General features: G+C 52.8%; 1 protein-coding gene across 1 annotated transcript; it reads right to left on the minus strand.

Moving 5' to 3' along the window:
* Window positions 1-10929: 10929 nt before the first annotated feature.
* LOC125906852 (nuclear transcription factor Y subunit beta-like) lies at window positions 10930-11956 on the minus strand. The gene is made up of 2 exons (XM_049607527.1): window positions 11377-11956; window positions 10930-10982 (listed from the first exon to the last, which is right to left on the minus strand). Exons 1-2 carry the CDS (start codon window positions 11954-11956, stop codon window positions 10930-10932), a joined length of 633 nt encoding a protein of 210 aa, XP_049463484.1.
* Between the last annotated feature and the right edge of the window lie 4700 nt (window positions 11957-16656).

The raw sequence follows: 16656 nt of genomic DNA on the forward strand, positions 1-16656 counted from the left end.
ATGCAAGCCGCTTTTGAGACCGAGGTCACAACAAGCGAAGACTTAATGCGTATACTTGTCACGGCGTGTAATGCGACGATGACTAAGCGTAAGAGGTACACTCCTAACAAGAGTGCATTTTGGTGGACGCTAGAGATTGAGGCACTTCGCAAAGAGTGTAAACACCGCGATCGGTTAGCGCAAAGAGCATTTAATACTGATCTCTATTCAACTTTTAGGGACGAGTTCAAGGTGGCAAGGAATGCCCTCAAGCGATTGATCAAGCATACCCGACAGAGGAAGTGGAAAGAGTTCCTGGGAACAGCGAACAACGCATCATTTGGTATAGTATATCATACGTTCAAGAAAGTGGCCGAGGGTTCGATTGGACCCCGAACTATGACATTGGACGAGTTTAGGGAAGTGGTGAGCGAGCTTTTTCCTACTCACCCAAACACGGTGTGGCCTGATTATCGTATCGATCAGCCACGAGAGTTTGAAAGAATTACTAATGATGAGATTCGTGCGGTTGCCAGAAGACTACCCAACAAGAAGGCGCCGGGACCAGATGGTATCCCGAATGAGGCGCTGAAAGTTGGTATGTTGACTGCAACCGATGCATTTTGCAGGGTTTACCAAGGCTGTTTAGAGAACGCGAAGTTCCCCGATGAGTGGAAAAGGCAGAGGTTGGTGTTAATACCGAAGCCGAACAAACCACCAGGGGAACCGGGTTCGGTTCGCCCCATTTGTCTACTAGACGGGGCAGGTAAAGGTCTCGAACGCATCATAGTGCAACGGTTAAATGCACACATCGAGGAGGTCAACGGACTGTCTGACGACCGATTTGGTTTCAGAAGTCGTCGATCAACAGTTGATGCGATTCAACGGGTAGTGGACATTGTTTCGGTAGCTAGAAGCAGAAACCGATACAGTGGACGGTATTGTGCAGTTGTTACATTAGATGTTACTAATGCTTTTAACAGTGCTTCGTGGTTGGCGATTGCAAATGCATTACAGAGAATTAACACTCCTAAATATCTGTATGATATTATTGGCTCTGTAATGGGATGGGATCCGAAGCCCCATTGAGGGATAATACAGGCTCTCCCATCCAACTCCTATTCCGACACGTCCTCGTCGTGCAGAGTGGTAACATGTGTCACCACATATCCAAGCTTGGGTACACGGGCTTGACCCAACCCCTTGGGCGGATGGTGGCACATGGCGAACCAGGAGGGGGGTGGGTAGCCCGGGAAACTGGGTGCCTGAACGTCGGGGGGGCAACCCGACGCTAAACAAAACGGTCACGTGGGCGCGGGGCCAGTCACCCAGTCCCATGAATCAACGACTACGGAAAGCACCAGGAATCATCGAAACGGAACCAACGATACCGACCCTACGCAATGCCCCAGGACTACTCTGAAAATGGGCTCATGGAACGTACGCACTCTAAGCGAAGCCGGAGCCTTGAAAAAACTTGATGATGCCCTAGCCACACTGAGCATGGACCTCGTAGCTTTACAAGAGATTCGGTGGCTAGGGAACGGTGTGCACAACAGGCGTGGTAAGCATTGCTACGACATATATTTCAGCTGCCACGACCGCCACCGCGTGCTCGGAACGGGTTTCGCCGTAGGTCCCCGGTTGAAACCCGCAATCATGGATTTCAAGGCTATAAATGATAGGCTATGCACCCTGCGCATGCGAGGCAAATTCTTTAATATAAGCCTCATAAACGTTCACGCCCCTACCGAAGACAAAGAGGAAGAGGAGAAGGACCTTTTTTACGGCCGCCTCGCTAGAATTGTAGATGCTTGCCCCAGGCATGACCTCATAATCATCCTGGGGGACTTCAACGCAAAAGTCGGTAGGGAGCCAATGTACCGCCAATACACTGGCTGTCACAGTCTGCATGAGCACAGTAATGATAATGGTAGTAGATTGGTCCAGTTCGCCGCAGCGAACAATCTGGTTGTAGGAAGTACCAAATTTGCGCGCAAAAAAATCCACAAGATTACGTGGGCGCACCCGGGTGGAGAATCCTTCAACCAGATCGACCACGTGTTAATAAGCCGCCGACGACAGTCGAGTCTGTTAAATGTCAGAACATATCGAGGAGCCAATATCGATTCCGATCACTACTTGGTTGGCTTAGTGATACGTTGTAGAATCGCCCGCCCCCGCGCCAATGGGGGCGGAGAAAACACGCAGGCTCGGCTCAACACGGACTCTCTAAGGGACATTGCTGTCCAACAGGAATTCAAAACCGCTTTAGAAGAGTCTCTACTACCAGAAGACAGATACGAAACTACGAGCGAGAGGTGGAACGCTCTAAAAACAAAAATAATAAACTGTGCAAGAAATATACTCCCACCACGTCGTGGCAACACCAAATCTGGCTGGTTCGACGATGAATGCAGACAAGTGACCGAACGTAAGAATACTGCATACCGAGCAATGCAGCAACGGCATAGAACGCGGGCATGCGCAGAGGAATATTCACGGCTTAGACGCGAAGAGAAACGAGTTCACCGCTCCAAGAAGCATGCTTTGGAAGAGCAAAACATGCGGGAACTCGAGCAAACCAGAGAGGCGTACGGACCGACACGAAAGTTTTACCAAGCGATAGCAGGTCACCGAAACAAAGTTGTACCTAAGGTAACCTGCTGTCGCAACAAGGATGGAGATCTGGTCAGTAACCAGCCAGAGGTCCTCTCGCGGTGGGCTCAGTACTTTGATGAATTACTCAATGACCAGTTTAGCGAACAGCTAGAAGCGCCACTAGCAGATAATGTCATGCTACTGCCACCTAGCATAGATGAAACACGAAAGGCTATCCGTCGGCTGAAAAATAACAAGGCACCCGGAACCGACGGAATTGCAGCCGAACTGGTCAAGAATGGAGGTGCACGACTAGAAAACGAGATTCATCAAATTGTTACTGAGGTGTGGGATAGCGAATCGATGCCTTGTGATTGGAATCTCGGCATCATCTACCCCATATACAAGAAGGGAGATAGGTTGGACTGCAACAACTACAGGGGTATTACGGTGTTGAATACCGCCTATAAAATATTCTCCCTGATCCTTCAGGATCGCCTTGTCCCGCACGTCGAAGAGATAGTAGGAAACTATCAAAGAGGATTCCGAAACGGAAAATCAACCACTGATCAGATCTTCACCATGCGGCAGATCTTGGAGAAGATGGCTGAATACAAAAACGACACATACCATCTCTTCATAGACTTCAAAGCCGCATACGATAGCATAGCCAGGGTAAAACTGTACGACGCTATGAGCTCATTTGGAATCCCGGCCAAACTGATAAGGCTAGTTAGAATGACTATGACCAACGTCACATGCCAGGTGAGGGTGGATGGAAAACTCTCAGGACCTTTTGCTACCACCAAGGGTCTGCGCCAGGGGGACGGGCTTGCCTGTCTCCTATTCAACTTGGCGCTAGAGAGGGCCATCCGCGACTCGAGGGTGGAGACTACGGGAACCATCTTCTATAAGTCAACCCAGATCCTGGCATACGCTGATGATATAGACATCATTGGTCTGCGGCTCTCCTATGTAGCAGAAGCCTACCAAGGGATTGAGCAGGCGGCAGAGAACCTCGGATTGCAGATAAACGAGGCAAAGACCAAACTGATGGTGGCAACATCAGCGGACCTACCAATAAATAATCCAAATCTACGTAGGCGTGATGTACAGATAGGTGAACGCACTTTTGAAGTCGTCCCAGAATTCACCTATCTTGGGTCAAAGGTCAGCAACGACAACAGTATGGAAGTTGAGTTGCGCGCAAGGATGCTGGCTGCCAACCGGTCATTCTACAGCCTGAAAAAGCAGTTCACCTCAAAGAACCTGTCGCGACGGACGAAGCTGGGACTATATAGTACCTATATAGTACCAGTACTCACATACGCCTCTGAGACATGGACACTGTCCAAATCTGACGAAGCCCTCTTAGCCGCGTTCGAGAGGAAGATGCTCAGAAGGATACTTGGCCCCGTATGTGTGGAAGGACAATGGAGGAGCCGCTATAATGACGAGCTATACGAGATGTACGGCGACCTCACTGTCGTACAGCGTATTAAGCTCGCCAGGCTCCGGTGGGCTGGCCATGTTGTACGCATGGAAACGGACGACCCAGCCCGTAAAGTCTTTTTAGGCCGTCCACAAGGACAGAGGAGGCGTGGTAGGCCCAAATTGAGGTGGCAAGATGGCGTGGAGGCGTCCGCCATTAAGGCCGGGATAACGGACTGGCAGACGAAGGCGCGAGACCGTGAGCGGTTTCGGACACTCCTGAGGCAGGCCAAGACCGCAAAGCGGTTGTAGCGCCGGATAAATCAAATCATTATTGGTGATTATTTTAGGAATCGTGTGCTGATGTATGATACCACAGATGGACCGGCAGAGATTGCAGTCACATCGGGCGTACCTCAAGGCTCGGTACTTGGCCCAACGTTATGGAACCTCATGTACGACGGTGTCCTACGAGTTGCAATGGTGGAAGGTGCACGGATTATCGGCTATGCAGACGATATAGTGTTGTTGGTGGAAGGTAATTGTGTTGATGATATTGAAATTCTCGTTTCCAGCCAGATTCGCATCATCGACAGATGGATGACCGACAACGGATTAAAGATAGCCCCGACCAAGACCGAGTTTATTATGGTCAGTTCCCATCAGAGGATACAGCACGGGGCTATCAGGGTAGGTGATCACGTAGTACATTCGTCGCGCAGCTTAAAGTATTTGGGGATGGTCTTAGATGACCGCCTCGAGTACACTTCACACATCAGGTATGCGGTGGAGAGAGCGACGAAGCTATGGACCACCTTGGTAAGGATGATGCCTAATAAGGCAGGTCCAAGTAGTAATGTTAGGCGAGCAATTGCTCTTACTGTTGTGGCGAAGGTCCGGTATGCCTCGCCCATTTGGTGTCATACCCTTAGATTTGCTAACCGTAGACAATGGCTACGTCGGTTTTACCGGCCAGTAGTCCAGCGAGTTATCTCTTCTTTCAGGACAACTTCTCATGATGCAGTCTGCGTGCTTGCGGGAATGATCCCGCTGCATCTCCTCCTGGACGAGGACTCCAGGACTTTTCATCGGAGACGAGCAGAAAACATCGCCGGATCGGTTGCACGTAACATGGAACGTGTCACAACTATGGAACGATGGCAACGAGAATGGGATGAGAGTGTTCACGGTCGGTGGACATACCGTCTCATACCCGACGTCAACAGATGGATAAGTAGAAGATTTGGTGGTGTAGATTTCTTTCTTTCTCAGTTTCTTTCCAGCCATGGCTTCTACGCCTACCAGCTTCATCGGATGCAGTTAACGAGCTCGCCGCTATGCGATGCGTGCGAGGAACCTGAGGACGCCGAACACACGATATTCCATTGTGTACGTCATCGTGAACTGATCATCAGACTTCAGCATCAAGTCGACGAGGAGTTAACGCCGGAGAACATCATCGAAGTTATGTCTGCTAACAGATATAACTGGAGCATGGTTCATCAAGCAGTACGGACGATTATGATTCGACAACAACATCGGAGACACGTCATCGAACGAGGCGAACGACGTGCTTTGCTCGCCAACATCCAGTTGGCCTTGCAGAGCAGCGACAGTGACGACGAGTAACGACAAGGATTCATCGTAGTTCATCGTAGCTTCATCGCCGAGGGCTAGACAGTGGCTAATCACCACTGTTGGAAGCCATTCGTTGCCTGGGATGATGGACATCCACCGCCCGAGTGACGTCGATACCCTAACGGGTGATCCACTCGGGGCCGGTTGAAGGCACGGAGGGGTTTTAGTGAGTAAGAATCTCACACTACCGGGGTTGATCACCCAGGTGTCTTATGAAAGATTTCCCCTTCGATAACAAAAAAAAAAAAAAAAAAAGGTAGCCAAATGCCTCGTCATCTAATTAGTGACGCGCATGAATGGATTAACGAGATTCCCTCTGTCCCTATCTACTATCTAGCGAAACCACAGCCAAGGGAACGGGCTTGGATGCACTAGCGGGGAAAGAAGACCCTGTTGAGCTTGACTCTAGTCTGGCATTGTAAGGCGATATAGGAGGTGCAGCATAGGTGGGAGGGCTTCCTCGTGGAGCTCGCCTCTGAGATACCACCACTCTTACTGTTGCCTTACTTACATGATTGGGTGGAACAAGCGCGGGCCCCAGGTCCGGATCGTGCGCGCACCTCCTCCGGGGGGCTGTGGCGGCGGTTCGCCTGCGCGCGCCCAATGCGCCGTGTTTCTCGCTCAGCGTCCAGTGTGTCGCTGGGTGGTGCCGCCGGGGAGACTGCATCGTAGCATCGTCGTGTGTAGCGTGTTACCCGCTTGTCCGACCGTGAGCCGTGGCCCGCAAGGGTACAAGCTTGCGTACGTCGGTGCATTCGTGGTGCACTGCTTCTGCGCGGTCGATCGTTTATGATGTCACGTTTGCCCCCGGTTCCGCGCGCCGCCCGGCTCGAAGACTCCTGGACAGGTCCTTTCGGTCCACGTCATGGACAGTGCCAGGTGCGGAGTTTGACTGGGGCGGTACATCTCCAAAACGATAACGGAGGTGTCCAAAGGTCAGCTCAGTGTGGACAGAAACCACACGCTGAGCATAAGGACAAAAGCTGGCTTGATCCCAACGTTCAGTACACTTCGGGACAGCGAAAGCTTGGCCTTACGATCCTTTTGGTTATAACGAGTTTTTAGCAAGAGGTGTCAGAAAAGTTACCACAGGGATAACTGGCTTTTTTTTTTTTTTTTTTTTTTTTTTTATAACGGGTTTCTTTATTTTATAGAAACCCTCACCCACCCCTACAATGTATACCCGCGAGGGTTTTTTTGAAGGGGGTTCTGAGCCGTATTTGGCCAATCTGCAACCGTGCTTTTGCACCTTTCACTTTTATTCAAATTCAAATAAATTAAAATTCTTTTACACCTATCGTACTCCAGTCGGAGTCTTCTGGTTCAGCTTTCGCTGCTTCTACTACAGCGCTGTGAATCTAGCGGGAGGCAACTTCCGCCTCGACCGCTGCCACTTGTTCAGCAGCGCTTAGGCCACCGTCTTCGACTACTGCTGCAGCCTCCTCCACCTGTTGCGATGTCTCACGAGACGGTCCGTCAGCGTGTTCCGCGATTGCTCGGCCGTCATCGTCATCGCTTCTTGCCCGGCTGGACACTCCGAGGAGCCGACGGTTTCGCCTCCTCTCCCTAAACCGCGCTTGCCGTTCACGAAGCGCTGCACGTCGCTGAGCGGTGCGTGGTGAAGCCGGTGGGGTTGGGGGAAGTCCAGCTCGACGTTCTTCCCGCCGACGTGCTGTTGCTGCTCGCCGGTTGGCGTTTCGTCTCACGTTTCGGGCCCGTCGCACCTCGGCGCGTTGAGCCTCTAACTGAATCACGTCGTCGGTATGGTGCTCGATGACGTGAACCGCCAGTGCTGCCCGCTCCTCGTCCCACGCTCGCTGCAGCTGGGCCGTTATCTGCTTAGCAGCTTCGCATATACGGCTCCAGCTCTCGGCATCGCGCAGCAAATGCCGCTGGAGGGTGTCAGGACAGACAGGGTCTGGACCCCCCTCGCCTAGTAGCTCCTGTCGAACTGCCGCAAAGCGTGGGCACTCGAAGAAGGCGTGCTCCGCCGTCTCTGGGACGCCGACGCACAACTGGCAGTCTGGGGACGACGTGAATCCATTGTGGCACAAGTAGTCACGGAAAAATCCATGTCCGGACAAAACCTGTGCCAGATGGAAAGTCATATCTCCATGTTTCCTAGACTGCCAGTCGCCGACCGATGGAATTACACGGTGCGTCCACCGCGTGTGCCGGCTAGCATCCTGTTGCAGTGCGTCGGCATCCCATTCCTCCTGCCAGCAGTCGATGGTGTTCTGCCGCTCCGTCGCCCGGATGTCCTCCCTCGTTGCAGCACGGTCTGGAGCAAGGAGTTGTTGGTGAACCCGAGCATCCTCGTTGATGAGGTGGCATATCGGTACGAGTCCAGCGAGTAGGGTGGCCGTCTCATACCTGACGGTACGGAATGCCCGTGCCACCCTGATGGCTGCTTTTCGCTGAACTCGTTGCAGCATCCGTCGGCACTCACGCACCCGAGTTGCCTCCGCCCAGACGGGAGCAGCATACCGCAACACCGATTCTGCCACATACGCCAGCAGCCTTGACTTGGCCGTCCTGGGGCCACTGTGGTTTTGCATGAGGCGCGTTACAGCTGCCACCACGCGCGACGCCTTTTCCGAGACGTTGGTGACATGGTCTCGCCATTTCAGGTGATCTTGGAGCTGCACGCCCAAGTACCTGATGCTCCTAGACGACTTGATTTCCACGTCACCGACGCGAAATGTCACCTGCGGTGGAGTCTTCTTACTCGAAATCAGGACGGCTTCAGTCTTGGCTGGGGCCAGCTCCAGACCATGCTGTTGCATCCAACGTTGGACCTGGTCAACGGCCTCCTCTGCTCTCGCGCGAACCTCGTCCGTGGTGGTAGCAGGTACCAACAGCGCCAGATCGTCCGCGTATCCGATGACTTCGACGTCGGGAGGTAGCGGCACATCCAGCACCCCGTCATACATGATGTTCCACAGAGTTGGGCCCAGGATGGACCCCTGTGGAACACCGGCGGTTACATGCCGTACGACGGGGCCTTCGCTCGTGTCAAAGTACAGCACACGATCCTCGAAGTAGCTTCGAAGCATCCGTTGGAGGCCGACGGGAACACCTTTTGCCTGAAGGGCGCTGGCAATGGATTGCCAGTTGGCCGTGTTGAAGGCGTTCTTCACGTCCAACGCCACCACAAGCAAGAAACGGTTATCCCGGCCGTTCGTTCGCCGGAACGACATGGCGGTACGGCCGGCCTCAACAACCCGCTGGATGGCGCTCACTGTCGACCGCCCTCGACGAAATCCGAACTGCCGGTCCGACAGTCGGGGTGAAGACGGCTCCTCGAGATGTTCATTGAGGCGATTCAGGATGAGGCGCTCAAGTACCTTCCCCAGTGCGTCGAGCATGCAGAGGGGTCGGTACGAGCTGCTCTCTCCCGGAGGCTTCCCCTGCTTCGGCAGCAACACCAGTCGTTGCCTCTTCCACTGCGCCGGAAACGAAGCGCGGTTGAGGCAATCCTGGTACAGGACCCGGAAGACCTCCGGGAACAACATGATGGCCGTCTTCACTGCCGCATTCGGGATGCCATCGAGCCCTGGTGCTTTGCGATTTGCCATCTGGCTCGCGATGAGCAGCAGCTCGTCGTCCGTTACCGGTGCAATTCCCGCCGTTGTTGTTGCTCCCTCGGCGCTTCCAACGTTGCTCAGCTGCGACCAGTCGCAGGGCGGATGCTCAGGGAAGAGGTCGGATACAATGCGTTCGAGGACGCCCCGGTCCGCTTCTGAAGGCGTCCGACTGCCCCGGAGCCGGGACATGACGACCCGATATCCTGCCCCGAACGCATTCTCTTCTGCAATTTCGATCAGCTCCTGGAACAAGTTCCGCTTGCTAGCTCGAATTGCTCGGCTGAGCTCCGCCCTTGCTGTCCTGTGCTCAGCTGCTGCTATGCTGCGCTCCTCCAAATCAGCCGTCCGCAGCATCCGATCACGGGCAACCTCGCAGTTGTTCCTCAGGCGAGCCAGGAGAGGAGACCACCAAAATGTGTTACGGTGCGGGTCTTGGTGCACTCGGGTAACCCGTTGCATCGTCTCGTCGCAGGCCTCCAACATGGCTGCGATCATACCCTCCTGGGTCGATGCGCGTTGGACAAAGTCCGCAGCGAACAGCGCCTCGAGGAATGAGGAAGGAGAAAACTGCGAGGTTTTCCATCGGCGGCCAGCGTGACGCACACGCCTCTGGCTTGAGGAATCACCCTGCTGCGACGATGGTTGCCGCTGTCGTTGCTGCTGCTGCTGTTGTGATAACTGCTGCTGCTGCTGCTGCTGCTGAAGTGACTGCTGCTGCTGCGCAGAGGACTGTTGCGCTGGCTGCTGCTGGTCCTGCAGCTGCTCGGGCGATGCTGGTGTTCCTCCCACGGTGTAGAGGACATAGCGGTGGTCTGATGCGGTGTAGCGTGTGCTCACGATCCACGTCTCTGGGCGAGCAATCGACGAGCTCGCAAACGCCACGTCAACTATACTCGGAGCAGCCACCCCGTTGCCGTCGAACGTGAATTCTCGACCTCGGTTTATCACGCTCAGGCCAAGTTGCTCCACCATTGCGTGCAGCTCTTCCCCGCGGTCGCAAGTCCTCGGGCTGCCCCACTCCTCATGTCTGGCGTTAAAATCGCCGGCGACGACGACTTGAGGGTGGGAGAAGCCTTCGAGTTCTATTGCTTCCAAGAAGCGCTCGAACTCTGCGAGGTTAAGGCTTGGTGGAGCATAGCAGCTGATGAAAACCACTCCGCCGATCTGCGCTGCAACCAACCCCTGAGCTTCACTGCACCACACCCGCTGTATTGGTAGCTCACCGACAGCTACCACCGCTACCGCCTTGCAGCTGCTGAATGCCCACCGGCCGTTGTTTTCAGGTGGGCGCAGAACATCAGAGAGAATGAGCACGTCTGCTTTCTCCTCTCTGGCAGCTTGCAGCACCAGGTTCTGGGCATCACGGCCATGGCCCAGGTTCGCCTGCAGAACTTTCAGGGCCGGGAACATTGTTGGGCCGAACGAGCACATTCGCTGTGGCCTATGTGGTGAGCGCCACCGCACAGTGCGCACTTTGCCTCATTCTGGCAGGATCGTGCTTTGTGTCCGGTAAGCCCACAGCGGATGCACAGATTCTGCCGATCTGCGGTGGAACGGCAGTTCGAGGCGATGTGGCCCATCTCCAGACAGCGGAAACAGCGCTGTCGCTCTGGAGGCGTTGGTGGGGCTGCTCGAACCTTGCTCACACAGTCGCACAGGAACAGTTTAAGTCCTTCCAACTGCCGAGCCGACTTCACAGGTAGCCGGATGCGTGCTCGCTTCGAACCATCCGGTAGTTCCCAAATGCTGGCAGAAACAACTCCAGCACTTGCGCCAATCTTAGCATCGAGGGCAGCAATGATATCTTCCTCCGTAGCAAGGGGATCGATATCGACTACCAGCAGCTCACCCATTTCTGTGACAAGCCGACTGACGCCTGCGTCGCCGATGATTTTGCGAACGCCTTCCAGCATAAGCGGAGCGTTTGCCGTCTTGCTCAGCTCCATACGTAGCAGCCTAGCATGAGTTCGGCGGCCCCGCTTAATATGCCCTTTCATTTCGCTGTGAGCCGCGTCCAGACGAATGGCTTTGCGCACCTTCTCGTAGATGCCATCCCAGGTTTCGCCTTCACTGGGAGACACCTCGATGATGTCAGGCCTCGGCTTTCGCTTACGCTGTAGCTGCTGCTGCTGCTGCATACGCTCCTGCTGTTGCTGCTGCGAGCCAGCGACCGCCTGTCGCTGTGGCTGACGTTGCTGCTGCTGCTGTTGATGCTGCGCGATACCGACTGCCTGTCGCTGTAGCTGACGCTGCTGCTGCTGCTGTTGCGGCTGCTGCTGGGAGCGTGGCTTACCCGTAGCTTTGCCGCGATATCTACGCCGCACGACCTCGCTGTAGGTCAGTTCCGGCACAGCGTCTTCGCGGACGGCTGTCGATGCCTCGCTGTGCGGCGGCATGACTACGCGCGACGTCGACGCGCGGGGCTGCTCCTGCTCGTGCTGATTCCGCTGCTGTTGTTGTTGCTGCTGCTGCTGTTGCGCAGAGGATCGGCGCGGCAACGGAGTTGGTGGTTGACGCGGACTAGATGACGGTTGTCCGCCGCCAACCTTTGCCGCCAACAGAGAGTTGAGCACATCTCGGTCGCGTTGATGTGCGGCGGCTAACTTCTCGATCTGCGCCTCGAGCTTCTCCTCACGGCGCTTTGCCTCCTCCTTTTCCTCCTGCAGCAGTTGGCACATGCCGGTTATCTGCTCCAGGAGTTTTGCGTTTTGCTCCTTCATAGCGATATTCTGCTCCTCGAGGCGTTGGATGGTTGCTCTGAGCAACTCGAGCTCCGGAGCCGGTGTCGCTGATGCAGCTTTTGGCTGCGCAATGGGCTTACTAGCGCCAGTGGCGCTTAGCCTAGGAAGCGCAACACGTGGCTCGGCCGCAAAGAGCTTGGAGCTAGGAGCCAAGCTGGTGCGGCAGTCCACCGACGTCGCCCTAGCACCCGAGCGGGTCGATCTCCCGGCTGCTTCCATTACGACTGACTGACGATCGCGATGGCTGGGTTAAATAGCCCTGGGGGTCGAAATGACCCCGGGGGTCGGATGACCCAGGGGGTCGGAAAGACCCCCGGGATGCTGCGTCGCCTAGCTGGTGTTCTGCCGCTCAATCGCTGCTGTAGAATACTTCTTCCACGCTGGTTTTTCCACTATGGTCCGACTTGCGACCCCCTGGTGGGCTGGGGGGGGAGGGGTGGCGGGTGGCGAAAAATTACGAGAGGGTGCGTCGCTCACGTGGGGAATGGATCCGCACCAGTCCCGAATTTTTCCGGCACTTTTTCACGTCCAAATTGCGCTGCCCGCTTTTTCGACCCTTTTTGAACCTATTTTAGGGATTTTTCACCGGGAGCGGGGGGGAAATTATTTTCCCTGTTTTGTTTTATCGCCCTCTATCACCCCGCAGCTTCTCCGATTTTTTCTAATTTTTCGAAAAAATTTCGAAAAATTCGAGCAGTTTTCGAGTTGCTCGAACTCCTCGAATCGAGCAGATTCGAGCTGCCGCGGGCACTACACTTCTTCCCCGAATTTTCTGCGCACTTTTTGTAAACTCGAGCACTTTTCGAGCAGTAACGGACTTTTCAAATTTTTGCCCCTTGGGAACTGCTCCCCGGACAAAATTTGTCCCTTGGGTATTATAGAACTGTCACCAAGAAACGTCAAAAAATTTTTTCACGATTTTCACAAATTTTTTGATGCAATCTTATTGTACGCATAAAAACAAGCACAATGGTGAAAACCGCACTCGAATCCGACCAAAACTCACCGAGTTATTCACGATTTACTGTTTTTTTCGTTATTTACCGCGGACACGTGCCCCGGCGGTAGCACCCCCGACACTTTTGGTTTTCGCGTTTTTTTCACTTTCTGCTGCACGGATCGTTTCCAAAACACTTGGAATCGCTTCAGAAGCGTCCATTTAGTTAAATACAAGTGTTTCCGGCACTTTAATCACAGATTTTTACACTTAATTCCCACACCCGGAAATTTGGTGCTACCGGGGGGGGGGGCAAATGTATACACAAAAACACGATTCTTCACTTTTACAAAAAATCACGGATTTTCGAGTAAATAACACCGTCTAAAGGTAAAACGGGTGCTCTGGACTCGTTTTTAGCACTTTCCGAGCGATCCGAGGCCGTTTTACACACTTTTTTGCACCACTTTGTCAGAGCGTGTTTACACGTGTGCTTACTGGTCGGCTACCCAAACAACACTCCCACAGGGATAACTGGCTTGTGGCCGCCAAGCGTTCATAGCGACGTGGCTTTTTGATCCTTCGATGTCGGCTCTTCCTATCATTGTGAAGCAAAATTCACCAAGCGTAGGATTGTTCACCCTTTCAAGGGAACGTGAGCTGGGTTTAGACCGTCGTGAGACAGGTTAGTTTTACCCTACTGGTGTGTGCTTATAGTCGCTATCTTAACGGAATTCCTGTGCAGTACGAGAGGAACCACAGGTACGGACCACTGGCTCAATACTAGTCCGACCGGACTTTGGTATGACGCTACGTCCGCTGGATTATGCCTGAACGCCTCTAAGGTCGTAGCCAATCCGAGCTGATAGCGCTTCTCAAACCCATTAGGTGTTCGGAAGCTAGCGGGCCTAACAACCCTCTGAGATCCGTTGGAGTCTGCGTCTGCAGCCCGGCGTCTCATCCCGCTATACCTAGGCCGCAACGAGTGGAGTTCGCTGCACGTGTTAGTACCGTAACTGGGAACGCCGTTGGCTTGAGCTCTGCCCAACGTGGATATACCTAGTTTCGACACCTATCAACCGCCCGCAAACGACGGGACTTCAGGCTGGGAGCTGCGAGTTGTAGAGATGCGTTCGCATCGATCCTCTCAGGCGACCCATGCTTGGTGGTTTGTCCGTGTGCCCCTTCCTCGATGTGCGCAAGCTCGTCTTGGTCTGGGGACCACGTCGACACAGGGGATACTTTTGTGAGAGCAAGAGTGTACTTAGTTGAGTGTAGCAAGGGATCGCGTGCCCCTTCCTCGATGGCGTAACGAACCATCTTGGTCTGGGGACCGTGGTACCGTGCTCTGGTGAAGCTTGGTGCGTGCTCTTTCCTTGTCAGACGAGTGACTTGACTTGGTCTGGAGACCGTTCCTTAACACTAGTGGACAAGAGCTGGCTACTTCCGTGTCAGACGAGTGACTTGACACGGTATGGAGCGGAACACGTAACACTAGTGAGCTTGTCGGCGTGCCTCATTCTCGACTTGATTGTCTTGATGTGAGAAACGTGCCGACCAAACCAGTAAGCTTACACACATGCTCGTTACAAGTTGTATAAGTTGATCCGTTTGGGCCGGTTGCCTTGCACATGATGGTGTTGTAGACCATGTTCGGTTAACACGTCGTGTGTCGAGGTGGTCGGCCTTGGTAGTAGGATGTCTTGTGCATGTGACGTGTTGACCTGGTTTGGTCGATGTGTCGTCGTGTACGAGATGACCTACTTACCCGTCAGTTGTCCAAGTTGTGTCATGTGTTGACTTAGTTGACGTGTCATGTGCATGGATGATTGGCGTACGGGTCATGTATGGTGCACTTGCTTCAGTTGAAGGGATGTACTAGTACAGTTATATTAATTGTTTATTTCACGATCTGGTCTTTTGGCTGGATCGCGAAAAAAACGCTAAGTCCCAAATCTTGAACTCGAGAGGAGAGCGCTGATGACAACCTTTTGGACTGGAGCTCCCTAGAATTCGGCCTTTTCCTACTTTAAAGGGATGCACTGTTGTATGTATTGTTTATTCACGATCTGGTCGTTGGATTGGATCGTGAAAAAAAAACGCTAAGTCCCAGATCCGGAACTCGACAGGAAAGCGCTGATGGCAAACATTTTGACTGGAAGTCCCTAGAAATCGGCTTTTTCCTTATTGGCATTATGTGGCACGTTTATTGTGGCTAGAACATTAATTATCCACCAAATGGCACCAACGCTTGGCGAAAGTCTCGAAACACTCCTATCCCGACGCACCAGCAACCGCAACACGATGCAAAATAAATTGCACGAGCTACTGATACTTGTACCATGCACGGTACACGGTACCAAAATATACCCCTGAAAGTGTGCAATTTGGTGCTATTCTAGGAAATCTGTTTGGGGAAGCCTAGCTACGCGTGTCGCACGTTGCATGGTCGTCGATCAGAGGCATGCAAAAGCACCTATCTAGGGGAATTACTTTACGTTCTAGCAGCAAGTTCGATTTTCCGGTCTAGCACGGCAGTACGCCTGCATGCATACACTCCATGTACCAAAAATTTATCAACCTAGGCGTTGCTCAGTAGCTTTTGGCGGCACATGTAAAAAGTACTCGAGTTCAGATTCTTGGAACTTTGCGTATTGTTCAAAACTTATAACGAAAACTAAATTATAAATGGGTAAAAGGCTAGGCGTTTCTCAGTAGCTTGTGGCGCCACGTGGCAAAAGTATTCGAGTTCAGATTTCTGGGACTTAGCGTATTTTTCAAACCTGATAATGAAAATTGAAGTACAAATGGGGCATAAGCTAGGCGTTGCCCAGTAACTTTTTTCGCCACATGGAGGAAGTAGTCGAGCTCCAATTTCTGGGACGTAGCGTATTTTTCAATCATAATAAACCGAATCAAACATAAAAATCATGAAACTTACACCACGTCCCTAGGTTGTGCACAAAACGTAACGATAAAGTGCCGGCGAGGTTAGAGGTGCACCAAAATTGTGTACCGATTAGGAAAAGTACTCTATGTTGCTATGACTTGGGTAAAAAGTGTTGATTAACTGCTGGTTACGATAGACAGTTGCTTATCGTACACATCGCAAACGAACACCCCTTAGTGAGCAGTAGCAGAAGTCGATGGAACAAAGCGAATGCATTACAAACTGGTCAAGTAAAATAAGGAACGCTACGTACTAGGACTTCTTTCCAAGAATGGTGTCCGCGACGGGAGGGCAAGCGTCCTTCCCAGGTTTCCCTAGTAAACCTTGTATGGTAAACATACCCAAGCGTGTCCGTAAGCACGCAACGATAGTCACGAACGAGCACATACCTAGGGAAAGTACTCTACGTACTAGGACTTCTGTCCAAGAATGGTGTCCGCGACGGTCGGGCACTGTGACGCAAATACCAAATCCTAGAATCGTACAAGCAGTGTGTACAAACATAAACATTAACGCGTTCGCTCGGGCTGCGCCGTCCGTGTTGAACACAAATGTGGGTGATTATATGAGTGGATGGACAAAAACATGCGTGGCGAAGACAATTTTCTGCACGATGTGCACATAGCTCATTTCGTCGTCCCGGGCGAATGGAAAAACACAAAAATCTCGAGTATATTTCTAGGTTTCTGTTATAAAAGGGCAGGTTAAAAGGTGACCGGTTGAGATGAGCATTTTAAGCATACAAGCACTTAATTGTAACTTTTGATACAAAAACTAGGTACGTACACGTAG

Source organism: Anopheles coluzzii, chromosome X (assembly GCF_943734685.1).
Source record: "Anopheles coluzzii chromosome X, AcolN3, whole genome shotgun sequence".
NCBI classification, from domain to species: domain Eukaryota; kingdom Metazoa; phylum Arthropoda; class Insecta; order Diptera; family Culicidae; genus Anopheles; species Anopheles coluzzii.